This window comes from Jaculus jaculus, chromosome 17, assembly GCF_020740685.1.
Source record: "Jaculus jaculus isolate mJacJac1 chromosome 17, mJacJac1.mat.Y.cur, whole genome shotgun sequence".
NCBI classification, from domain to species: domain Eukaryota; kingdom Metazoa; phylum Chordata; class Mammalia; order Rodentia; family Dipodidae; genus Jaculus; species Jaculus jaculus.
Window position 1 is genome coordinate 8,869,926 of NC_059118.1, and position 27,631 is coordinate 8,897,556.

The 27,631-nt window shown below is 40.7% G+C and overlaps 1 protein-coding gene across 7 annotated transcripts in view; it reads left to right on the forward strand.

The window, feature by feature from the left end:
* The window catches only part of Rbms3 (RNA binding motif single stranded interacting protein 3), a 1,479,068-nt gene that overhangs the window by 1,244,460 nt on the left and 206,977 nt on the right, over positions 1-27,631 (forward strand). For all 7 annotated transcript variants that reach the window (XM_045136303.1, XM_004662088.3, XM_045136304.1 and 4 more), the window contains one exon: positions 1,337-1,416. In XM_045136303.1, coding sequence (XP_044992238.1) covers positions 1,337-1,416 — 80 coding nt within the window. The remainder of the gene's footprint in view (positions 1-1,336; positions 1,417-27,631) is intronic.

Below are 27,631 nucleotides of genomic sequence, written 5' to 3' on the forward strand. Positions count from 1 at the left end.
TGTTTGTCCTGCTCTCTCCTCTGAGTTGAAATGTCCATGGGTGCAGTACTGCATCTCATGAGGGCAGCGACATGCCCTGTGAAGGACGGGTTCCTTCATGCCCAGAGGACAGTGTTCTACAGCGCCCCCACTCCCCCTCTGTGGCTCCGACATTCTTTCTGCCGCATCTTCCACAGTGTCCCCTGGGCTTTGAAGGGCTTGATCGAGACGGAACCTGCAGTGCCAGGACTGCCCTGCTACTGTCAAACTCATGCCCTGCCCTTTCTTCTCATGCTCAGGCCAGTTACGCGCTGGATGGCTCTCAGCAACAGATGACAGCACTGGGTTCTTTCTTAAGCAATGTTTTAAGAGTCTCGAGACCTTGACAACAGGGCTTGCAAGCAAGGGTCCTGTTGCTCTATGGAATGGCACGAGGGACACGCTGATAAAGTTGGTTCTAGTTGTGGCAGAGGTTTGCCACGATTTCATTCAGTGCTTTCTAGGGACACATGTCGGAAAACAAACCTTACCAGGAGATAACCATAGGTTCCCCGGTGAAGTGAGATGGGTGCCACAGAAACTCAGCTTGCACCTGCCACTTCATCCCTAAAAGCTCCCCACCTGAGTCTAAGACCTTCCCAGATGAGCCTTCCTAGAACCATGGCATCCTTTCAGTGTTATTCTTATGGACGGAGAGCTACACCACCTCCCTCATTCCCTCCTGTTCGAACTAGGACAGACTTGGTGCTTGTGTTCTCAGAGGAGAATTCAAAACAGGTGTTTAGTATACAATTGAGTTAATCAAGGTGTATTTTAAATATTTTATGTATTTATCTGTAAAGAGAGAGAGAGAGAGAGAGAGAGAGGGAGGAATGGGTGCTTCTGGACCTTCAGCCACTGCAAAGTCCAAACTTTAGACACATGTGCCACCTTGTGCATCTGACTATGTGGGTCCTGGGGAATTGGACCCAGTTTGTTAGGCTTTTCAAGCAAGTGCTTAACAAATGGGCCATCTCTCCAACTTTCAAGCTGTATTTTAGCAGGTGCAAAAGCAAAATTGGAAACTACATTGCTCCCTTCCCCCAGAGTGGAGGGCAGACCAAACATGAGACAATGGTCAAAGGCTGCCTCTGGTATCTGTACTTATGGCCTTGCTTTATCATTTCATTCCCTTTGCCCACCTATGAAATGTTCTGGCTGTAAATGGGTACTGGGGAATCAAACTCTGACCTTCAGGCTTTGAAAGCAAGTGCATTTAACCACTGAGCCATCTCTCCAGCACTGCTTCTTGCTTTTTTTATGTATAAACAATTTAACAACATTATATGACCACCTTGTTCACTTTTTTCCCCCACAGAATGGAGTCTACTGAAAAATGTGAAGTCGTAATTCAACATTTTAATGGGAAATACCTGAAAACACCACCAGGAATCCCAGGTAAAAAAAAAAAAAAAAAAAAAAAAAAAAAAAAAAAAAAAAAAAATGTCATTAAGAAGTCACCAAAACGTCTGGGATTATTGCTGTGGTGAAAGCGTTTGCATGCTGAGGTCCAGGCTCATTTCGGGGCTTTTCCTTCATCAGTGTGTGATTCTAAGCAGACCCAACTACTCACCAGACGCCGGTTTCTCTTCTGTGGCTTCTGATTGAATTTTGTTGCTAATTCCCTGAAATATATTAGAAAAAAGAAAGCACAGAAAAGTAAAGATGATGATAGATAGATGGATAGACAGATAAGTAGATATATGATTGACAGTTACATAGAAAACACACTTGCATTGAGAGATATTTATGGCTCTAGTCATTCATATTAAATCTTTCATATATAATTTATAAAGTAGCTTGATGAAGTTTTATTCCCAGTGGAATATACAGGTTCATGCTCAAGCCATTCATTCCCTTACAGCCCATGACAAGGAAGAAGCAGAAAGAAAGTTGGCATTTAGAAACTTTTATAGTAATTTGACGCTGCCTTGAAATCTAAGTGTCTACTTTAAAAAAAGTTTTATTTATTTATTTATTTGAAAGAAGGTGAGACAGAGAGAGAGAGAGAGGCAGATAAAGAGAGAGGCCTCTTGACACTGCAATTGAGCTCCAGTTGTACACACCACCTTGTGCATCTTGCTTTATGTGGGTACTGGGGAATCGAACCTTGGTCCTTAGGATTTTCAGGTAAGTGCCTTAACCACTGGGCAAACTCTACAGCCCAAGTGCATACTTTTATACTTTACAAAAATATTAGTTACAGGTGGAAAAATTATGAAATGTCCCAATCTAATATTTTATGTTTTCTCCAGACAATACAAATCATAAAAGCTTATCACCTTATGTTATTACAAATTATATTCATCATAAAGGAATTGAATCTATCTTGTTACAGGTGAGTTATACACACCTGAACTTGGTATTAACCTCGATGTAGGATATAAGGAAGGTAGTTAATGCTAGGCAAGTACATAGAAAATATATTATACTCGATTTAGACAGGATGGACATCCTCTAATCCCAACACTTGGATAGGTGGAGGTAGGTTGATCAGGATTTCAAGGCCAACCTGGGATACAGTGACATCCTCACTTAGAAATAAAAGCATGCCGTTAGTACATTAGAAAAGATTAAGATTGAATGAAATGCCAGCTGAGAAAGTCTATCATGAATAAAGAGCTGTCAGGCTAATGAATGATGGTTTATTCCTTGTTCTTTGGACAGCAATCATTCTCAATGGGAAAAGTGTCTTCCTTATGTACGCATATGTGCATACGTATATAATACATATACATACATATACATGCATGCTGGATTTCAACAGTGCATTCATCCCAATGCATTTACCAGTAAAACCCATTCAAGAGTTTAGAACGTAAGCGTCTTAATTATTTAAAATAGCTTGAACGTATGCAGAGGAGGAAACAAGAGAAAAAGAGATGTTTGGTGGACTAGACAGATGTTTCATCAGGACTTGGTTTGTCGAAGGAGGGTGTGAGGAAAGCAGGAAGACCCTTCCTGTGATACCTGGATGGTATGGACAATCTATACTGAGAAGCCTTTGCCTTGAGTTGGTTAGCTCATGTGCAGAGCAGTCCCCCAGGAACTGACTGCATTATGATCCAATTGGAGACATACGGTGTTGTTAAGGAAGGCGTTCACAGTTTTCATCTCAGCATGTAAGCTGCCCTTGTAGTTTTGGAGAAATACTGCTGCTTGTGGTGGGCTTTTTTTTTTTTTTCTCCATTATAGCATAAATAGACATTTTAAGACACTCTGCTCAGACATGCCATTGAATAGAAGATGTCACATTGTCTGGATTTTCCTCTTATTCATCTTAGATTATCCAACAGATGCTTGCACCCACAGAGAGCATTTGGACTTTGTGTGATTCATATGCTTATGTGAAAAGATGAAACAAAAAGCCTGTAGAAATGATTATTAGTTAAAGTTTGGCCACAAGTTTTCACTTTAAAGGTTTCTTCTTTCTGGAAAAAAGAGATATAATGAAATCTTTCTTGACCCGACTGGTTTGCAAATATCTGCATTTTTAATGTGGTTTCTCCCACAGCCCATTTATCCAATTCAATGCAGCAAAAGGCAAAAGAAAGTCGCCACAGATCCCTACATGTTCCAGCACTCTCTCCAGAACTCACAGACCATGATGGGAACCTATCTGATATCATAGCTACACCCAATGGAAGCATTGTGAATAGCAGGAATTTGCTTATAAGTCTCTCACTCACTTGGGTCTCAAGGGAGCAAAAACAAACAAACAAAAAAAATCAACAACAACAACAACTTTTAGAGATATAACATGCTTCTGACATCTGCACTCAATATAACAGGATCAAATATATTATATTGATCAGTTCTAAAATCAGTTTATGCATGATTTTTAGAAGTCAAATAGAGTTCAATAAAAGCTTTAAAAGGCTAACTAATGATGCTTCATCTTAGATATATGAATATGATGTAAGTAAAAGAGAAACTAATGAGATAGAGATATTTATTTTATTTTATTTACTTATTTGCAAGGAGAGAGAGAGAATGGGTGTGTCAGGAGCTCTAGTCACTGCAAATGAACTCCAGATGCATGTGCCACTTTGGGTGTCTGGCTTTATGTGGGCACTGGGGAATTGAACTCCAGGCCATTAGACTTTGCAGGCAAGCACCTTAACAACTGAGCCACCTCTTCAGCCCAAGACAGACATTTTTGAAAGTACAGGAGAAAAATGTCTTCATTGGATATAGTGACTGTAGCACAGCAGGTGTGAACATATGCTGCCTACCTTGGCTTATACTTCTATTTATTGATATGGCTGAAATACTGTTTTCAGAAACTCATTTCCTAGCCTTATTTCTTTCTCATTGCAAAGAATGAGAGAGCCTTCTTCACGGATAGCACACTGGAAACAGTCATTGGAATTTTTTTTTTTTTTAAATGACCAGTTTCCTAACTCTTTTCAATACCGTACTCGAGAGAGCTTTTTCCTTGTTTGTGGACATACTAATTACAAAACAAACACTTAACTGATAAGACTCACTGAAACAAAAATAAAACTCAGGCTGGAGAGATGGCACTTGCCTGTGAAGCCTAAGGAACAAGGTTTGATTCCTCATTACCCTCATAAGTCAGATACACAAGGTGGTGCATGCATCTGGGGTTCATTTACAGTGGCTAGAGATGCTGGCCCTCCCATTCCATCCTTCTCCCTCTTTCTCTATCAAATAATAAAAATATATATAAATAAAAAAATAGAAATCAAGATTTTTGAAAATCCCATTGCTCTGTGTAGCCATACCTTAGCATGAGAGAAAGCATAAGCTTGTTGCTTTGTGCAAGTATACATGGGTAGTTCAGCCTATGGTTTTAAAGTTCTGCATGGTGGAGGGTCCCCCACTGACAGAACAGTGCACCAGAGCTCATCAGGCTCTGAGGGAGCTGAAAGCCAGGTGGAATGCTGAGTTCCCATCTCCCTTTTGTCTTACTCTAAGCAAGGGCAAAGAAATTGACGAAATTTTTGAATTTCTTCTCAATTTAGGGATTATTTGGAGATGTGTTCACATTTTCTCAGTGTGAATGAGAAAATATTATACTGTGCTCAATTCTGTCACTACTGATCATGTTTAACGTATAGAATACGTGAAATTAATTGTCTTCTTGACGTGAGCACCAAGGCTCCATAACCTTTGTGCATTGTTTTCTTTGTCATTTCTTTAATGGAACAAGAAAAATAATGACTTCAACACAAAACCAAGACATAGCTCTAAATTTCAAATTCCAAAACTTCACTGTTACAAAACCTTCACAAGGGTATCTAACATTGATCCTGTTTATGTTGTCAAGAATATTTTTCCTTGAGTGGTTGGAGGAATAATTTGCTCATTAAGTATGATTCATGTTGCTCAGCAGATGGTGTGAGTTCAAAGGGAATGGTATAGATACCTTCCTTTGGATTATGCTTTTTTTTGTCATTAGACTACTGTAATAATATATCTTTATCCTTCCTCCAGTTGAGATTGTTCACTTTAAGTTATGTTATCCACAGATGTTGACTGCATTAATCAATAGGGGTGTGTGTGTGTGTTTGTGTGTGCGTGTGTGAAAAATAAAATTATAGACTACCAGTATACATAGTACAGGAAGGTAAAAAGAATTAAGCATCAGTGTGGCCATAAGCAAAGAGGCAAAAAGAGGCCAGAGGCCTGTGTTAAACAGCGTCAATCATTTTAGTGTTGTGGCCATTAGCAGAAAGGCAGCCTCTGGAATATTCTTCCTCCCCTAGAGAGGAAAGAAAACATAGTGTTCCATAAATGTTGCATGTACTACATATCGATCTTGATGTTTTTGCACAAACTGAAGGATCATTAGTTGCTTGTCTGCCTAACCCCAGACATTTCTTTGTCCTGTGACGAGCTGCGCAGCAATGTTGGGCAGCCCCAAAGCGTTCCATTTTCAGATACCTGGTGAATACAAAGGGTAAATTCCCAGACACTTCAGGGATCTATAGGGCATGAACTTGAAAGGCCACATTCAACAATCCTCAGAGAATAATTATGTGCCATGTGGGCAAATCTTCCACATGTAAGTACACATATTGATGAAATATATATATATATATTCATATATGCATATATATGTATAGTGTTAAAGAGAAATCATGTTTTCCTCTCATACCAGCCTTTTGCCTGTAAGTGCATGTTCCTGTCAGTAAAGATGTCGTTCCTAAAGAAAACAGAATAATTCACTGCTGATATGACCTTCTTACTTTTAGGTAGCTGTTGCTATTCCCAACTGTGCTCCAAGAAATAGGAAATAGAGCTTTTGCTATATTATGGATCATTTTGTAAGTTGTAACAGATATTGTTAACAGAAGAAATTTGTGCAACAAATTAACTACCAAGAATCATATTTTCTAATAAATTAAAAAAAATTGTTAGTCCTTGGAGTTTTAAATAGTAAATTCTTTTGTTTGGTATTAAATAGATAAACACATGTGAAAGTTTGGATGCATATGAATGCTACAAAGAAGCATCAGGAAAATATTTACAACATAGTTTTATTATTTTTTTTGTTTGTTTTTTTTGAGGTAGGGTCTCACTCTAGCCCAGGCTGGCCTGTTCACTATGTAGTCTCAAGGTGGCCTGAAACTCACAGAGATCCTCCTACCTCTGCCTCCGGAGTGCTCCGATCAAAGGTGTGCACCACCACGCCTTGGGCATAGTCATTTTTAATTATAAAGAAATATTTATTTAAGCTGGTGTGGTGGTGCACTCCTTATTTAACTTGGGCGTGGTGGCACACACCTTTAATCCCAGCACTTGGGAGGTAGAGATAGGAGGATCACAGCAAAAATACATAGTAAACACCAGGTTGGACTGAGCTAGAGTGAAACCCTACCTTGAGAAAAAAGGAACTATTTATTGAAATTGAACAGTCAACATAATGTGTTTGTGTCTATTAAGTCCAGATATATACTTGTAGTTGGAAAATAATAAACAGCAAACTAATACGGTTTACAGCTGGGCTAAATATGTCTCCGTTGCTCTGCTCACAGGCATCATTGCGTTTGTGAAACAGAAAGTCCTCATATGCTTAACAGACTCAAATCACACATTTTGTAAACATTTCAATCCCCATTTGGGTGTGATACTAGATTTTTCATTTCAGAGAAAATCTACACAATAATTAAAAGCTGCTTTTATAGGCTTGGGAAAATGGTTAGGCGGATAAAGGATGAGTACCCAAGTTTGGAAGCACAGCACATGTGGAAAACGATGAAGGCTCTCACAGGCATGTACATTTCCCAACAACACCTCTAGTCAGGAAGGAGGTGGAGGTAGGTGAAAACAATGGAGAACATTAGATGGTGCCTCAAAGGAGGTAGATTTTTGAACAGTGACGACTGACTGTTGCCTCTGACTTCCATGTGTATACTGTGGAATTAACATGCTGGCATTCACGTGAACACACACACAATAATTTTTCAAATAATTTTTAAGAAAATTCACATATTTAATGTTAGTGATTATTTCTATTCTTTCTCCTGTGGAGTAAACACGTGTGGTTCATGGTCAGGAAAATAATCTTAAATTACTATTAATAAAATATCATTAGTGATCTTCTCAGAGAAACAGGATAACTTCATGGTCAATGACGTCTTAGCCTCTGTGTGAATTATGTGGAAATCAACATACTCCATTATTTCTCTGCCTTTCTGTGGAGTCCCGTGCAGTTTGGTGCAGGTCAGCATGTGCCTTGATGGTAACTGATTCTATATAACAGAAAGAAAGCAAATATGATTAAATTTTTCACCTGGATCAAGAGAAGCTAGGTGGAAAATGGATATGGATTCATCTTGGATGGAGCATTAATGCCTGAAATGGATCTTGTGCTCCATGTTGTCCTGTCACCGGAAGTTTTAGTGGTTTCCACTGTGGCTAAGATGGCCGTAATCAACTGCCCTATGAGAATGCCACGTAGCTTCTCCCCTTCCCGCCACCCCAGGATAAAAGGGTCAAGGGCTTGTTCAACCTACATGTCCTGTAACCTCTGGAGTGGTGACAGTCTCTGGGACAGCCTTCCACTAGGAGGATTCAGTGAGAGACACCAAGCCTCTCAATTTTTGGAGGAGCAAGCCTGTGTCACCAGCTGGGGAGCTCCTTAAGGGACTGCACTGTGGTAACATGACATTGAGATCTCCTTGTGGGTTTTGCTTTGGCCTCCGCCTTTCTTCTCTTTTCCATCTCATTCACCTCCCTTGTGCCAGCCCCCAGTGAAACGACCTTGCCCAAGCCTTTGTTTTGCAAGACCTTGAAGTTAAAGTTGGGGTTCTAGGAACTGCACTGGGAAATTCCATTTTGATTCAGAACTTTTGTCTACAGAGATAGATGGACCACTTGAAGGAAGTGAAGAACTTCGTGACAATTTTCATGACTTTTATTAAAATGTTAGAGAAAATGATATAGTAAGTCTGAAGAAAGTGAGAGTTGGTGGTTGTAGGGATGTAGTAGGAGAAGGTGAAAAAGAACAAAATGCTGACATTAGCATGGCTGCCCAAAGATGGTTCCCAACCGAAGGAGTTGGGTGGGGCCTGGCATACGGCTTGCCATGCCAGAACCCCTGGGTTTCTTCCTCAGCACTACATAAACCTGGCATGGCGGTACTTCCCTGTAAGCCCAGCACTCTGGAGGTATGGACAGGAAGATTAGGAGTGCAATGTCATCCTCAGCTAGAAGAGCTTGAAGTCATCCCAGGCTATATGAAACTGTCCATCAGAAAAGAAGTAGTAAGCAGGGCAGAGTTGATGAAAATTTAAGGGGATCACTCACGATGTCAGTGAAGGGAAGGGGGGCTCCAATATAGAACCTTACCAGCATAGAGGATTCCGAGTTTTCAGCTTTTGGTCTTGGATAGCTATATGTGCATGCATGTGTGTGTGTGCGCGCATGTGTGTGTATGCTTGCATGTGTGTGCATGGGTGTTCGGATGGTGTAGGGGGGAAATGGGCTTTAGCTGAGTATTGGACCTTGCTTCTAACAATGTTGAAAATTTTCTCAACAATACATCACATCTGTACTACCTTGACCTCATATAAAGTTCAAACCAAGCCTGGTATGGTGCACATGCCTTTAATCCCAGCACTTGGGAGGCCTAGGTAGGAGGATCGCTGTGAGTTCCAGGCTTCCCTGAGACTACATAGTGAATTCCAAGTCAGCCTGGGTGAGAACTAGATCCTACCTGGAAAACATCTCCCCTCAAATAAATAATGTTCAAACCTTCACAGGAGCAGATTTAAAAAGTGACTAGTTGTAAAGGTTTTTTTTTTTTTAAATTATTTATTTATTTATTTGAGAGCGACAGACACAGAGAGAAAGACAGATAGAGGGAGAGAGAGAGAATGGGCGCACCAGGGCTTCCAGCCTCTGCAAACGAACTCCAGATGCGTGCGCCCCCTTGTGCATCTGGCTAACGTGGGACCTGGGGAACCGAGCCTCGAACCGGGGTCCTTAGCTTCACAGACAAGCGCTTAACCGCTAAGCCATCTCTCCAGCCCGTAAAGGGTTTTTTTGTTTGTTTGTTTTTCCCTTAAATTTATCTAATTCTGACTTTCCTAAACCAGGGTAAATTTTCTGCTTTTTGTTGCTCCAAGTTCTATGCATATATATCAGTATAAACTCTTAATAGATGCCCTTTGGGGTGATAAAGTTCTACGAACCTGCATTCAATGTCAATGCATTTTGTGAAGGGGTTGTAGTTCACCCTGCTCTAGGTGAAAAAACACACCAACTTGGAGGAAAACATTGAAGGAATTCATATTTTCTTTTGGTTTCTGATTGAAATCCTTTATGCATGAAATGTGTATAGGTAGAAGACATGGGAAGAGAAAGACTGTGTTAAGTATGCAGAAGAATAAGAAAAATAGTTGGACCAGGTTCTAGTAGCATTTTGAAAATCCCCATTGTTGCAAGAGTGCTTGCTTCTCAAGAAAGAAATTGTGCTGAAAGACGAGGTGACATCTTCTATAATCTTACACACTGCCATCATATGTTATTTCTTTTTTTTGACATGGCAGTGGCCTTGCCTAATTATATGGAATTTTGTGTTTGTATCATGATGTTTCTTACCAGTCCAATTAGCCATCACTATTATTATGCAGTGCTTCCCCTCACATGAAACACATAGACATCCATACTAGAGATTGAATCGTAGAGCGTCATCTATACTGGGGAGGACTGTAACCCTGAGCTATGTCCCCTGCCTTCCTCTGCTACGTTTTCACTTTGAGATAAGGTCTTACTAAGATGCGCAGGCTGTCCCTGATCTCACTCTGTAGCCTAGATAGTCTCGAACTTAGCATTTGCCTATATTATCCTCCCAATTAAGTGTAATTTCAATACCAAGAAAAACAAGCATCTTGAGCATGAATACAAAAGAGTTTCATGGCCTAGGTTTTGCCCCTTTTGGCTTAATGTTATTGGTTCTCTTTGCCAGACAATGTAAGTGCTTGTTATTCCTGTTGTAATACCATACTTTTCTCCCGATAAGATGTTATTAATGCTTGACTGGCAAGATTCTTCCAGTTGTGGTCAAAGCGTCGATGAGTAGGGACAGAATTTGTGTGTAGTGTTCATTCTGTTGCAAGATGTGATTCTTTAATGAAATTGTAATTTCATTGAACAGAGAAAAAGGATGTAGGACTCTCTTACACACATACCCCCCTCCCCAGCATCCTGAACAATCTTCATCCATTATTTATAAAGTCGTAACTCTGTTCAGGATGGCACACAATTTCTGCCTTGAAGACTTCATGGTAAAAGCTTAAAAAATAAACAGTAAATTGTTCAGTTAGTTTCTAAGTCCATATTAGGCTTTGCCTTCTGCCAGCGTCACTAATGAGTGCACTATTTAGCGTCTTCCTCAGTCAGTCTTATTAGCAAGCAAAGAGGTTTGAGTGGCTGAAGACCAATTAAGACACAAGCTAAGGAGACCAAACTGAATAATTAAGTGCTTAGTGCCTTTCCAAATCTACAATTCACTAATAGATTTGATTTAAAATACATCTGAGCTGATTCCCAAATAAATGAGTAGAATTCTGAATTAAATATTTTTTCCACTCTCTCCTGGCAACAACCAAAGAAGCCTGCCTTGTATATAAGTCATTAGTTATGATCTAATGTTTCAAAATGAAAAGTCTGCAAAACTTAAGCAAATATTTTTTAAGAGGAATATGAATGAAAACACTCATTAAGCAGGCCTTGGACCAGCCATCATTTGTTTATCTTATTATCTACTTCCTCTGAGTTCTCATGTCTTTAAGCCCATGAGTGATGACTCAATTATTTTACTATTATTTTAGTAATCTTTCAGTTCGGTATTGCAAGTCTTTCGTAGGAAATAAGCATGCTTATGGTTTTTATTCTATTTCATATCTTTCAGTCATGTATCCCATTAGATTGTTGGTCTTTTCTAAAAGGAAAACATATTAGCGTTTACCTCTCTCATTTTCTTTTTTTTTGTTTGTTTATTTTATTTATGTATTTATTTCTGAAGTAGGGTCTCACTCTGGTCCAGGCTGACCTGGAAATCACTATATAGTCTCAGGGTGGCCTCAAACTCACCGTGATCCTCTTACCTCTGCCTCCCGAGTGCTGGGATTAAAGGTGTGTGCCACAATGCCCAGCTCTTTGTGTGTGTGTGTGTGTGTGTTTATATGCAGTGTGTGTATGTTCATGTGTGTGTGGAGTCTGAGGACTTTTTAAAAAATATATATTTTTTAAATTTTCATTTATTTATTCACTTACTTGTGAGAAAGAGAGAATGAATGGGCATGCCAGGGACTCCAGCCACTGCAAAAAAAACTCCAGATGCATGTGCCACCATGTGCATCTCATTTATGTGGGTTCTGGAGAATCGAACCTCGGTCCTTAGGTCTCACAGGCAAGTGCCTTAACCAGTAAACCAACTCTCCAGACCCTAAGGACAGCTTTTGATATTGAGCCTAGCTTTCCACTTCCTTTGAGGCAGGGTCTCACACAATGTTAACCATTATTTTCCAGGCTAGCAGGATCCTAAGCTTCTGGCAGATTCTATGGTGTCCATATTGCTTTGCCCTTACAAATGCCAGATACAGCATCCAGCTTTAGTTACATGCCAGGGTTCCAAAGTCAGATGTTCACACCACTACAACAAGCCCTTTACCCACTGAGTAATCTCCCCTGCTCTGCTTTTGTAAGGCGCCCTACTGTTTGTTTCAGGTATCTAAACACAGCTCAGTCCAGATCAATGCTAATAATTATTTGTTCATTAGACAAGTCAATATCTAATTATGATAGGTAGAATTATGTCCTGTCAGAGATCTCTCATTCCCAATCCGCAGAATTGAAATTGTGTTAGCTCACACGCAAATGAGTAATTAAGGTTGCAGCTGGCCTTAATGTTTCTGATAAGCGAGTGTCAATATGGAGAAATTATCGTGGATCACCTGACTGGGCCCCATGAGCACACAGGAGGTCTAAAAGTGAAAAGGGTCAGAGCGGTCCAAGTGAAAAGGAGGAGATCTACCACAGCTGGTCTATGCACCCCAGGAAGCTTTGCAGCCTTTAGAAGCTGAAACAGCAAACTGGCACTCTCCCCTTGAGCCTCCAGAAATAAGCACAGCCTTGCTGACACTTCAATTTTAGCTCCCTGGATCTATGGCAAATTTCTTACCTACAGAACTTAAAGGTTAAGAAACTTGTTTGCATATGGAGGGAGGAGCTACCATTGTCCTTTGGCTCAAAGGATACATATCCACCATTGAATTGCCCTCTATATCATTATGTTTGAACCCATACATTTGAGCCGTTGAAACTTTAGATAGCTCCGAGAAGCTTCATTTAACAGGTGGCAGTGAACCCCAGGAAGACCTAAGGCTTTTCACAGTGATGAGAAGGAGAGACAATCCAGTGTTTGGCACTGGAGGAGACAACCCTGCCATGCCACCATGACTCGGGGGACATTTCAGAGGGCGTGGTGGAAGGGCATGAGTGCTACTTTCAGTGCTCGCCAAGGACACTATTCCATGGAGACGGCAGCAGGCACCGAGGAGACTCAAAGCTCATCGGAGTGCGACAAAGAAGTGCTGATGAAAGCTCAGCACTAAGTGAGACACCTCCGTGTCCACGGCTCGGGGAGCACAGCGGAGGGGTGCAGAGGGAAGGAGAGCCGCAGGGCGGGAAGGCTTGCTGCGGGCAGTGTCCTTCCTGACATGACTGGACTCGTTCATTCATGATCTCACAATTTAATTAAATAAAAAGCCAAAAAACAGATGCCGCTCCCATAATCCTGGGACATGTCTATAGCATGATGTATATGTTTTTCATGAGTTTTACTTATTTATCTGAGAGAAACAGACAGACAGACAGACATAGATGCAGACAGAAAGAGTGAAAGAATATGGGCACAACAGTATATCTTGCCAATGCAAATGAACTCCAGATGAATGCACCACTTTGTGCATCTGGCTTTATGTGAGTGCTAGACAATCAAATGCTGGCTGACAAACTTTGCAAGCAAGCCCTTTTAACCACTGAGCCATATCTCCAGCCCCCTCACCACTAAATTCAAACCATCTTTTAAATAAAATGATTCAGTGCATCAGATAATTTGTTATGACAACAGATCTCATATATTACTCTAGAACCTGTTTTAACTGAATTTCACCCAACTATATTACTTTATTGTTTTGTTTTGAGGTTGGGTCTTGGTCTAGTCCAAGCTCACCTGGAATTCATTATGCAGTCTCAGGGTGACCTCTAACTCAGGGCAATCCTCCTACCTCTGCTTCCAGAGCGTTGAGATTAAAGACATGCACAACCACACCCAGTTTATATTGCATTTTTTTTTAATTTATATTTATTTGAGAATGACAGATACAGAGAGAAAGACAGATAGAGGGAGAGAGAGAGAATGGGCGCGCCAGGGCTTTCCAGCCTCTGCAAACGAACTCCAGATGCCTGCGCCCCCTTGTGCATCTGGCTAACATGGGACCTGGGGAACCGAGCCTCGAACCGGGGACCTTAGGCTTTACAGGCAAGCGCTCAACCACTAAGCCATCTCTCCAGCCCTATATTGCATTATTAAACAATCTCTGAAGAGCTCCCTTATTATCGCCTTTTGTTGTTCACTCTTTCCTGAGTATCATTTGTATTACTTAGCAAAATTACTTAACAAAAATTCTATCTAATTAATCATTTTAAGTTAGTTTATTTATGTCCCTCTTAATGATATATAAGAATGAAAGACTACAAAAAGCATATAGAAGAAAAATCTTGGGCTGGAGAGATTGTTTGGTGGTTAAGGCACTTGCCTGGAAAGCCAAAGGACCCAGATTTTACACCCCAGGACCCACGTTAGCCAGATGCATAAGGGGGAGCACGCATCTGGAGTTCGTTTCCAGTGGCTGGAGGCCCTGGCACACCCATTCTCTCTCTCTCTCTACCTGCCTATTTCTGTATCTCTCTCTCTCTCTCTCAAATAAATAAAAATAAAGGTCTTTAGGGGACTCTTTCCAATGGGGTACCCGTGTTTTGTACTTACAGTTTTGGATCCAGATTCCCATTTCCCTAATGGCATTTCTGGGAAAATCATACTGTCTTAATCATTTCACCTCTATCCTTGGTTTAAGGTCTGATACTAGTGAACACAAACTCTGAAGGGTGTTAGATGCCTACAGGCATGTAAATTCTTTATTCTCTGATCTATTTTCATTAATATTTTGAGCTTTAAAGTCTCATCTGTAACATGTGTGCTTTAAGTCACTGAATTTCTCAGGATAGCTTGTGGGAGAATTTCAAAAGTAGATATAAATTTCCTTGAACTCTAGCTTCACTAGAGACAGACATTCAAAGTAAGGCACCGTTTACTGAAGGGAACAAGGTTATTTCCATTTGTTTGCTTGTGATTGTTGTGCTGAGGATGAAAACCCCCCACCCTCCTGCATACTTAGAGCAAACTCCCCCATGGAATTCCACTCTTAGTTCTGTGACAGGGCGGCACGTTCAGTCTAACGCATGTGCAGAGCTTGCTTCTGACTAAGGAATTGGCAATGGCAGAACATAGTATAAGCAGGTACCCTTTGGCTAGCAGATTGCTGGTGGGCAGCACAACCTAGCTAATTTAATACATCTCAGGGTAACATCCCCTCAGAGAATCAAAGTTGGGTGAGTTACCTATCAGGATTGAAATGTATAAACATAAATGTAAAAAGGAGCATTGAAATAAAGTATTGAAACTAACCTACTTTTGCATGTAGCCACTTGCAGATGACGTGGTGTCTTTGAACAAAATGGCATTCCAAAGTCCTCAGGGGTCTTGCTTTCAGACCATCTGCAATGTGAAAAATATGTTGAGAGTAAAACACAGAGACATGATTTACCATTTGTGCTCGAATTCTCTCATGAATATAGAGAGGAGTACTGCATAGGCGCATGAATTGTGGACATGGCAAGCTACAGAATGCAGAAGACAATGGGAGAATACAGCTGCCTTCTACTGGCAAGTGCAGAAAATACGGAGATTTATTACTATTGTTTGTGAAAAAGGGTCTTGGCAGGTTGCCCATGTAGGTCGAAAACATCCAATCCCCCTGCCTCAGACTTCTAAATGTCACAATTATAGGTGTAGTCAGCATGAGCTTTTCAAAACTATAAATCAAACCTACTCTCATTTCATTTTGAAAAGAATTTTAAAAATTAAAGTGGTTGTGTTAATAGTAATTTATCTATTGGCATTTAAAATCTGAACCTATTTTTCTCACAGAAATGAAAATTTTAAGGAGGAATAATAAACTTGGAAGTTTTTTTTTTTTTTAAATAAAAGCTAAGAAACACCCAGACATGCTGTGTTTTGTATTTTAAATTTTATTTATTTATCTGAAAATACAGAGCTAGAGAGAAGAAAGACATACAGAGAAAATAGGCATGCCAGAGCCTCCAACTGCCCACTGTAAATGAATTCCAGATGCACGTGCTTTCTTGTACATCTGGCTTTATGTGGGTACTGGGAAATTGAACCCACGCCATTTGGCTTTGCAGGCAAGTGCCTTCATTGTTGAGCCATCTCTCCAGCCCATGGGTGTATTTTTGTTGTTGTTGCTGTTCATTTTTATTTATTTGACAGTGACAGACAGAGAGAGAAAGTGGCTTATAGAAAGAGAGAGAGAGAACGGGCGTTACGGGCCTTCAACTACTGCGAACGAACTCCAGATGTGTGTTCCCCCTTGTGCATCTGGCTAACATGGGTCCTGGGGAATTGAGCCTCAAACCTGGGTCCTTAGACTTGATAGGCAAGCGCTTAACCACTAAGCCATCTCTACAGCCCCCATGTTTTATTTTTTTAAATCTTTTTTTTTTTCTTGTTGTTTATTCTTATTATTTGAGTGTGACAGAGAAAGAGGCAGAGAGCAAGAGAGAGGAGAGAGAGAATGGACGCACCAGGGCCTCCCGCCACTGCAAACGAACTCCAGATGCATGCACCCCCTTGTGCATCTGGCTAACATGGGTCCTGGGGAATCAAGCCTTGAACTGGGATCCTTAGGCTTCATAGGCAAGCGCTTAACCACTAAGCCATCTATCCAGCCCTACCCATGTTTTATTTTTAAGTGGTGATTCTTGGTAGCTATGATACAAATATAGCCTATGAACAAGTATTCTTAGGGGTCTTCAGTAACTTTTAAGAGTATAAGTTGGTCCTGAGAGAAAGAATGAACCAAACCACCTCAGAGATTGTTGAGACAAGGGAAGCTTCAAGTCCATTCTTCTGCTGAAAACTAGAAAAGATGAAGGTAGAAGCCAAAGGATAAAGATGGAGCTTAAATTCTTATTTTGAAACCCTAGGTGCTTTCTAGAAATCTATTATATGGGAGAGAATTAAGGAACAAAATTCAACTCAATGCATGACAATCTGATGTTTTACTTAAATAAAGTTATATAGAACTTAACTTATGTTGAGTGTTTTGTCTTATCAAATGAAGGTGCAATGTATTTTATAAATATTTCATTTATTTATTGAGAGAGGGGAGCAACTACAGAGAGAGAGAGAGGAACCTAGAGAGACGGAATGGGTGCACCAGGGCCTCTAGCCACTGTAAATGAACTTTAAACACATATGCCATCTTGTGCATCCGTCTTACATGGGTATGGGGGAAATCAAAGCTGAGTCCTTAGGCTTCACAGGCAAGTGCCTTAGCTGCTAAGCCATCTCTCCAGCCAGCAATGTATCTTTAAAAATATTTCCATCATCATTTTTATTATTAGTTAACATTGTTTGAGTTTGTTTAGTGTATTGAGACTGGGTTTCATGCAGCCCAGGCAGGCCTCTAATTTGATATGCAGACAAGTTTGGCCTTGAGCACAACTTTGCATGTCAGAAGCTCTTCTTTAGAGCCATAAGGATGTGTACTATATGACATAATATGAGTGTTCCATGAAAGTGTTATGATAAATGGCTTAGTGCCTGCTGGAATTGTGGGATGGAACTATGTGAATCAATTCGGCAGTGGCTTGTGAGTCTTCCTGAATGCAAGGCAGACTGGTACCCGAAACAGAGAAATCCAACCTTAGCCATGAAATGAGTTAGGCTATTGCTATGAAGATTGAACCACGTTGCTTCTTATGGTCCCTGCTGCCTTGAATATTGTAGCTGTGTTCCACCACTGAGGGGAATTCCCCATGTGAGGCATCTATGAGGAAGAGCTTTCAGTTTGCTAACTGTACTAAGCAATAGCAAACATCTCCATAATCATTCAAACAATAAAACATAACTATTTCAACCATGTATGTTATTAGCATTCACATAAAATCTTTTTCTTTTTTGCTGCCAAAACTATTAAGTCTTCTCTTATAGAATCATGTATTCATAAGTTCCTTTAATCTTCAACACATTTGAAATGTCTCAAGGGATATTGATTCCCTAGTCACCCATGGTCACTAGCTAAAATTTTAATGGGACAAATCAGTGCAATAGGCAGTTAGTTGTAGGCTTGTGTGCACATATGTGCATGCGTGTGTGCATCTATACTTTTGACAATCCTTTCATTTTTCCCATCTTAAAGACAAGCGTTTGCTTTTGTCATTACCTTGCTACAATGGTGAAGAAAAAAAAAATTCAAAAGCAATGTCCACCCAGCTTGTGATGCATTTTCTATGAGAATCTCATGGCTGAGACTACCTTTAACCTCTGTTGACGCTGGGAAGTGAAATGCCCCTTATAGACTCATGTGTTTGTACAACTGCTCTCCAGCTGGTGGGATTGTTTGGAAAGGACACAGAATCTTTAGGAGCTGGAGCCTGGCTAGAGGAAGTAAGTTACTGTGGGGGCCGGGTAGTCTTGAAGTTTCATAACCTAGCCCCACTTCCTACTCCCTCTCTCTCTCCCTCTCTCTCTCTCTCTCTCTCTCTCTCTCTCTCTCTCTTTCTCTCTCTCTCTCTTCTTGATTATGCATGCCATGTGTCCAGCTGGCTTCCCATTCCTGCTGCAGTGGCTTCCCTAACATGACGGACTGAACCCCTGGGCACTATCAAAGTAAACTCCCCCTTTCATTAAACTGTTTCTTGTATGGTCTGTGGTTACGGAAACTAGTAAAGTCACTGTGTGGATTTAACTGATGAGGCAACATGAATATTATAATTTGGCCTCTGGAGACAAATAAAGGCTTGACTTTTTGAGTCAGAAATGCTGTGGTTGTGCCGCGGTGCCTCTGTGGATTCTCTGACTTTGTCGTCTCTCTACTTTTGAACTCCTACAGGTTACTTTGGGTCTTCAAGTTCCTTATGGGATTGAATGGTTATATAATATTCCAACAATATCTTTTTTGTTAATTTTGTTTTTAAAATTTATTTAAGAGAGAGAGCCAGACAGAGAGAGAATGGGCCCATGAGGGCCCTCAGCTGCTGCAAATGAATTCCAAGTGCATGCGCCAACTTGTGCATCTTGTTTACCTAGATCCTAGAGAATTGAACCTGGGTCTTGGGCTTTGCAGACAAGCACCTTAAATGCTAAGCTATCTCTTTAGCTACCAACAATATCTTTTTTTAAAATTTTTATTAACATTTTCCATGATTATAAAATATATCCCATGGTAATTCCCTCCCTCCCCACCCCCACACTTTCCCATTTGAAATTCCATTCTCCATCATATTACCTCCCCATTACAATCATTGTAATTACATATGTACAATATCAACCTATTAAGTATCCTCCTCCCTTCCTTTCTCTACCCTTTATGTCTCCTTGTTACCTTACTGGCCTCTGCTACTAAGTATTTTCATTCTCATGCAGAAGCCCAATCATCTGTAGCTAGGATCCACATATGAGAGAGAACATGTGGCGCTTGGCTTTATGGGCCTGGGTTACCTCACTTAGTATAATCCTTTCCAGGTCCATCCATTTTTCTGCAAATTTCATAACTTCATTTTTCTCTACCGCTGAGTAGAACTCCATTGTATAAATGTGCCACATCTTCATTATCCACTCATCTGTTGAGGGACATCTAAGCTGGTTCCATTTCCCAGCTGTTATAAATTGAGCAGCAATAAACATGGTTGAGCATGTACTTCCAAGGAAATGAGATGAGTCCTTTGGATATATGCCTAGGAGCGCTATTGCTGGGTCATATGGTAGATCAATCTTTAGCTGTTTTAGGAACCTCCACACTGTTTTCCACAATGGCTGGACCAGATTGCATTCCCACCAGCAGTGTAGAAGGGTTCCTTTTTTTCCACATCCCCGCCAACATTTATGATCATTTCCAACAATATCTTTTAAACAAATTTACTGATATGTTTAATTGAGGAAACTTAAACAATTATACAAAAGAGTGCTACCAGGATATAAATTTTACTAGTGCTATTATTAACCTATTAGCATCACAGGAATCATGTGAGCAGTCTCCAATTTGTGGGTGGTAAATAGAATTTAACAGTAGACTGCTATGCAGCATAACAAGTGGTAGACGTTACCTGGTATCCAGTCTACATAAGAGGTGGCTTTGATAACAAGATAAGGGTTTTTGTATGTTTTGAACCACCACCAGTTACCATATCTTGTTCTAGAATGGCATCCAATAAGCTGAAAGTGTGTGTGTTGGCGATCAGCAGCTGTCTGAGATGGTTAGAAAGAGTATAACATTGTAAAAAATATTCATCTGGTGATCCCCATGTTCACAAACACTCATCACGTGTGTAAGAGCAGTCGTGCACACACCACAGTGTGTGTGGAGCTCAGAGGACAAGCCTGGGTGCCAGCCCTTGTTTTTCACCTTGCTTGAGGCAGAGCCTCTCCTGGTTTGCTTCCTCGCTGCATTGGCCAGGCTGCCTGGCCCATGAGATTTCAGACGGGTCCAGGCTGGCACTGCCCTTCTTGCCACAGGCCCTCTGGGGTTACAGGTATCTCCTACGGTGTGTGGCTAAACATCTGTCCTGGTGGTCTGATACTCAGATGCTCATGTTTGAGCAGCAAGCGTTTTATCCACTGAGCAGTCCTTCCAACCCCATGCACACTTTGGGTAACATCAAAATGGCCATGGGAATGCAGAACATCAATATTCCAGATAAAACACTTATAAGTACTTTTATGCCCTTAAGCTTGCAATATTTTCTCAAAATAATTTTACCACTCTGAGTGTGAGGGGTTAGTATATTTTTCTTCCACTTTCATTTCACAGCGAAATTCTGACCAAATAGCAACATGATTGAGCTCAAACCAGTGTTTCATGCTTCCTACACTTTCGCTGCACCACAAGGAAGGCTGTCTCCTTCCTATTCCTGCGCTCATTTCTGAAAACTCAGACTCATTTAACAATAGCTGTCTACTGGACTTAACTCATCAGATGACAGGATGATGCCTTTTTATAATGTCATTGTAGATCCTCTGGTATCATTTGAATATTGGACCCTGAATCTAGACATTGAATATAATTCAAAGTAGTTGGACATGTTTGTGGGATTTGTTAATGTTGTCTTCTATCTTAGTTCCTTTGGTAAGCAGATGCAGGGACCATCAGTTCTGATGCCTGGACATGGAACTCTCTTGACTTATTTGTTCCTCTTTGCAAATTTTAAGGTATTTACAACCAAGAAGCTTTCTTTAGGGTGGACGACAAGGTTCAAAAACAAATGACCTGTCTTCATGCTCAGAAAGGTTAAATAAACTTTTCTTGTCGCCTCCTACTTACCATTGATCTCTTTTCCCAGATTAAAATTTAAAGAAAACATAAAAACGCAATGGTCTATGAAAATTAAAAGAAGCGAAAGGAATTATTAAATAAACGTGCTGGGAGACCAAGCATGCTGTTGACTGCTACCATTAATGCTGCAGCCAGCAATTAGAGACATAATTTTTAAGTACTTGAATATGAAACTCTCCCCTAAGGTGTTTCTTTTCCTCACGTTTCCTATGATCTGTCCTTGTTCTGCATAGGGCCGAAGTGCCTTGTGCCACCAACACTATGGATTCATTAACCTTTACCGTGTTGTTTCAATCAATATTGATACATGTTCCTCCTGGTGGCTTGATGACTTCCGTTACCAGTGGCACCAAGATCTTTGTCCCAGGACCGTTACCATCTGTTCATTGAGAAAGTCATTAGTCATTATCCAACAGTTCCGTTACATGCTTCATCTCTTGCTGACTCTGTCAGGTTTGATATGGAATTAACAACAACAACAACAAAAAACTTGTCCTGGGTCAGTTTAGTTTTTTTTTTTTTTTTTTTTTTTAATATATATATACTCTATCCTGGTATTTCTGTTTCCTTTCTGTCATTTTTCGTTTTCTTTCTCTTTCTCTCTCTCTTTTGAGGTATAGTCTGGCAATAAACCCAGGATGACCTGGAATTCACTCGGTGGTCTCAGGATTGTGGAATAGGGCGGTCCTCCTACCCCAGCCTCCCAAGTGTTGGGATTAAAGACATGTGACACCTGGACTGTGTTTCCTTTCTTAATTTCAGGGTTTAAATAATTCCAGCTTTTTTCAGATCTGACTTTCTTCAACCTATCTATAATGTACTTTTCTGTCAGTCTTTACAAGTGATGACTTCAAGCTCACTGTTTCACACAAAGACCCCTAAGAGATGAAGTGAGAATCTGGGGATGCCTCGAGGTCCCCACCTCCAATCCCACCAGTGCACATCATCCTGATCCAGCCTCTTCCATTTTCCTGTCTCCTCCTTTCTTGTCTGAAAATTTCAATTTAATTATTTATTTATTTGGGATAAATTTAGATAGATGATAGATAGATAGATAGGTAGGTAGATAGATAGATAGATAGATAGATAGATAGATAGATAGATAGATAGATAGATAGGGAATGAAACCACTAAACCTCTAGCCACTGCAAGTGAATTCTAGACACATGTGCCACCTTGTGCATCTGGCTTACATGATTTCTGGGGAATCAAACCTGGTCCTTAGGCTTCACAGGCAAGCGCCTTAACCACTAAGCCATCTCTTCATCCTTCTCTTCCCTTCTTGTCTATTTTTCCTATTTTAGTCTGCTCTTTCTATTCTATTCTATCCTATTTTATCCTATCCTATTCCTTTTTCCTACTCTTCTCTGCTTTTTTCTTTCTTTTGCAAGGGATTTTGGGGGAGTTACTATTTGCTAAACATTCTACTTAACTGCTTTCTAGATGTTTCAGTTTGATTTCTCAATACATCCCTACACTTAGCCACTAATTCCATAGTGGAGATGAAAAGGCTGAGGTAAACATCATTCAGGTAAATGTTCTCAGGCTCAGACATAGTAAGAGGCTGATTGATCACAGCATAGAGTCCTGTCACCAATGAGATGTGTGACCTTGAATAAGTTTCTTAAGCTCTTGGTATCATAATTTTCCCATTGGTAAAATAAAGATACCCATACACCCTTTCCATACTGATGGTGTGAAGGTGGCTTTATAATAAGTAAATCAAATTACTTAGCTCTTTTGGAACATCCATCAAGGATACTGAGTGATATATAGTTGTTAACCTTTTGTTTTGTATATCAATGTGTTTGTGGGGCACAATTATGTGCATGTGCACTCACATGTGTGTGTGTGCATGTTGTCTGTGTCAACAGTTAAAGGCATTGCTTGCAAAGCCTACCAGCATGGATGCAATTCCCCTGACCAATGTAAAGCCAGAAGCACAGAAAGTGCATGTGTCTGGAGTTTATTTGCTGTGGCAGGAGGCTCTGGCGCCCATATCAAAATGATAACAATGGCTTATGGCATCTCATATCCGTGTGTGTGTGTGTTTGTGTGTGTGTGTTTGTAGGTGGGTGGGTGTGGGTATGGAGTGATGTATGGAGCCCGGGCTGATGCACCGGCCCCATGTGCACACAGATGCTAATGGAGAGCATTGGGTGCTCTCTTCACTTATCAGATGTTTCCTTGAAGTGGGTTCTCTCACTGAACCCGTGACTGTCATTTTCAGCCAGGCTGGCTAATCAGAAAGTCCCACTAACTCTCTTGTCTCTGCTCCCCTGGGGGCTGATGTTATAGGTATGTGAGGCCATGCTCAGCGGTTTACATGGGTACCGGGGAATCAAATTCAGGGTGAATCTGGACCTCTCGCACTTCTATGCTTTCAAGGTAAATGCTATTGGGCACTGATCTACCTCCCTACTCCGGTAAAGTATCTTGTGATTGAAGAAGGAAAACTCTCAGTTATATTATAACCCTTAGTTCCGTGACATGTCTTTTGTGAAGTGCCATCTACATCATGATTTTCATTTGGTGTAGACAGTCATTGCTCTTGGCTTTTGTGGGGGCGGGAGTCGGTTGGAGCAATGGATTTTCAAAGCATATGATTCATTCATGAGTAACCTATGTTCTTGGTATTGCCATCAGGACGTCCTGTGCTGATGATTTCTCTTGGCTCTCAGGGGTGGCAGATGCGTGCTCCTGGGGCCTGTCGGCTGCAGTGCCAGGGGTTCTTCAACATGACTGCAATAATGTTTCTCCAACCTTTCATTTCTCTGTGGTGGCTTACCCCTTGTTTTACAGGGATGGATTAAACACTTCTGGGGACCAAGTAATTTTCACATAGACTGCTTTTGTTCATTTAGACCCAATTTTTTTGTGTGTATTTTGAGTCAAGTAGAGGGATCCTGAAGTTTAAAAATTCTGAGACTTTAAGTCTCCATAGTAAAATATTTATACTTTGATACTGAGTAAAATTTTGCAGTTAGCATTGGCCTTTGAAATACAAATTTGATTTCCATTTACTTTTCAAAGCTCTTAATTCCTATTTGGCGAATGTCCCCTGACGCAGTGCCCCGCAGATGCTCTCTGTGTTTAGCTCATTTCCCTCCTCTCTCTTCAATTTTAGCTTTGGTTGGGGACAGGCAAGGAGGTCAAAACAAACTCCCATATCCCAACCCCATAGGAAGGCACACCTTATACCTTCATACTACCATGCTTATGAAATCTTGTAACAGATTGTGCCTTGAGAAATCCTATTTTTTGTTTGTTTTAGAAGAGCCTCTCATCTCTAATTGGGGTGAATAGGTGAGCAACATTGATTTTCTTTCCAAAGAAGGCCTTTATGCAAATGATATCTGGTGATACGTCCCCATTTCCTGCAGTGATTTCATCTTAAAACCTTGAACTCAATCCAATACTTTCCCTTTTGCTGCTTTAACAGAAATTCCATGTTATGAAATGCAAGTGACTGACCTAAGATATTGAAATAATACTTCAAAACTTATCCTCTGTCATCTTTTGAGTTCCAAGATGCCATTACAGAATCACAACAAATAGTAAAAATAAACCAATCATCAATTTTTCTCTCTCTCTCATGGGTGTTTGTGGGGGTGTGTGCATGTGCAGTTAAAGGCACTTGCTTGCAAAGTCTGCCGGTGTGGGTTCCATTCACTATATGCCCATAAAGCCAGATGCACAAAATAGTGCATGCACGTGGAATGTGGAATTCATTTGTAGTAGCAAGAAACTCCAGCACCCCTGTGATTCCTCTCTTCTCTCTCATAAATAAATTTCAAAAAGTATATCAAAATTTTAGCAAAGTTCACCTGTGTGTGTGTGTGTGTGTGTGTGTGTGTTTTCTTCCTAAAAAATACATTTTGGAAGGTGGATTTGAAATGGGTCTGTCTTTATGGACTAGATATAAGATATTTGTGTTCCTCCTAAAGAGTAGCAGATTTTCTTACCTTGGAGATGGGATAGTTAAACCCATCATGAAGTGTGTAGAAACCTTCTCTATCTTCAAAGTGTCTGTTTAGCTGGGACATGAACAGAACCTCATCCTCTCTCGTGACATTCTCCTGAGGAGTTCAGAATGCTTATTTGGGGATCTCTCCATAGAGGCTTCCAGCACAATCTGGTGACAAATAAGCCTGTTCGTTGTACATCTGTCTTGGGCATAAATTAGGAAACCTGAATTTGCAGTGCAGTACAATGGTTATTTCCTCAAGTAATCATTATGAATAATTTATTCTTTGTCTAAAATTACCAGGTTCTAATTGTTACAATAAAATGAGCTGAAGAGATTGCTCAGTGGTTAAGGCACTTGTTTGCAAAGCCTGCCAGCCAGGATTTGATTCCCCATCTAAAACTGAAAGAGGGGTTGGGTGTGATAACACACAACTCTAGTCCCCACAGGAGCAAAAAATGAATCTAAGGCCAGTCTAAGCTACAAAACCCTATTTCACACACATACAAAAAAAAAAAAAGAAAATGCCTGAGGGTTGGAGACATAGTTCAGTTACACCCTTCTTGCTTACCATGTGGAAAGTCATAGGAATCCTGAGCCTTGTAAAAATAAACAAATAAGTAAAATTGACAAGACAGGCTGGAGGAATTTCTCAGTGGTTAAGGCAATTGCCTGCAAAGCCTAATGATCAGGGTTTGATTCTCCAACACCTAGGTAAAGCCAGATGCACAGCATGTCACGTTCACCTGGAGTCCCTTTACAGCAGCTGGAGGCCCTGGCATGCTCGCTCTCTGTGCCTCTCTCTCTTCTATCTCTCTTTGCTTGCAAATAAATAAATAATAAATAAATAAAATTGACAGAAAATTAAAGAGAAAAGGCAAAAAGTTGAAGTAGTATCCCAAGTTTGATTCCCTGTGTAACTCCATCCTTATTTTTGCTTCATAGTTATGATTTCACTAATCATACAACAAATCACTGGGCTGGGGAGATGGCTCAGTCTGTAAAGGCAGGCGTGAGGGTGTTTGTGATAGCGACAATCTTGAAGCTGAGACGGGGTCACCAGGGCAAGCTGGCTAGCCTCACTAGCTCAGTCAGCAAGCTCTTTGAGACCATGCCTAGGTACATAAGAGGGAGCGTGATCAAAGGAGATGCCTGGCATTGACCTCTGGTCTGCACACACACACACACACACACACACACACACACACACACACACACACACGTCAAATTGCATTTCTACTCCCGCCATAGGAGCTTTCCTGTGTCTTACTTTTTCCCTTGCTGTCTAGCTGGCTCTATTTACAAATGCTCCATCCTTAAGAAGTCATGAACTTCCTGCCTTAGTCCTCCCTTGGGTCGGGAGGACAGGATCACTATGCCCAGCCCCTGGGTGTGCTCATATGCACATCTCTACCTCTCAGCTCCACTCACAACCCCTCCCTCCTTTGATATGTTTCAAAGGAGAGGAGGCTCACATCAAAGTCAGCGTTTTGTTTGTTTCTTTGTTTTGTGCTTTGATGGGGCACATTCCTCCCCTGGCCAAGTTGAATGCATCTGCCTCACGTCTTGTGAACACAGAACAGCATTGACAGGCGGCCCGCATTGCTCTATTGATTTGTGGAAAGCACAGATTAAAAAGATATAGTCAGAGCAACACCAGACAGTTCTTTAATGTGTGAGATATACCTCTCCTTCCTCTTCCCCCTTCTCCCTCCTTCCTACTCCCCTCCCTGGATCCTCTCTTTCCCCTTACCTTCTTTTCCTCTCTAAGTCACCTATCTGCAGACGCCTTGTGGCCCATATGTCTTTCCTTCAACCCACGCGTACTTTTCCTAGCCTCTTGTTTGAACCTTGTTTGTAAGGCCTCTGAAAAAGAGTACCAGTAGTCAAATGGAGGCCAGTTTGTTTCTTAAAGTCTTAAAAGATGCTCTTTGAAAAACTGAAAAATAATTACATGGAGAGCATATTTTCTCCTTGAAATGATGAGACGATTAAAATTTTTTTTTCTTTATTAATTCACAAAGAGAGAGTGAATGAGAGAGCAACTGAGGAAGATGTTAGATGTTGACCTCTGGCCTATGTTTGCATGCACACTCACACACACACGCACACACATGTGAACGTATCTACATGCACACATATGCATGCATGTCAAACACACATATACATAAAAAAGATAACCACGATGCTCATCTTAGTGTTTTCTCCTCACACTTCAATGAGCAAGACTGGAGAAATAGCTCGGTGGTTAATGGGCTTGTCTGCAAAGCCTACAGTCCCAGTACCCATGAAAATCTACATGTACAAAGTGGTGCATGCAGCTGAACTTTGCAGCAGCTAAAAGCCCTGGCGTGCCCATTCTTTCTCTCTCTATCTCTCTTATTGGAAATAAGTAAAATATAAAACTCCAATGAGTTATGGCTATTATTTCTTTATAAATTATCAATAAACGCAACACATACCCAATGTATGT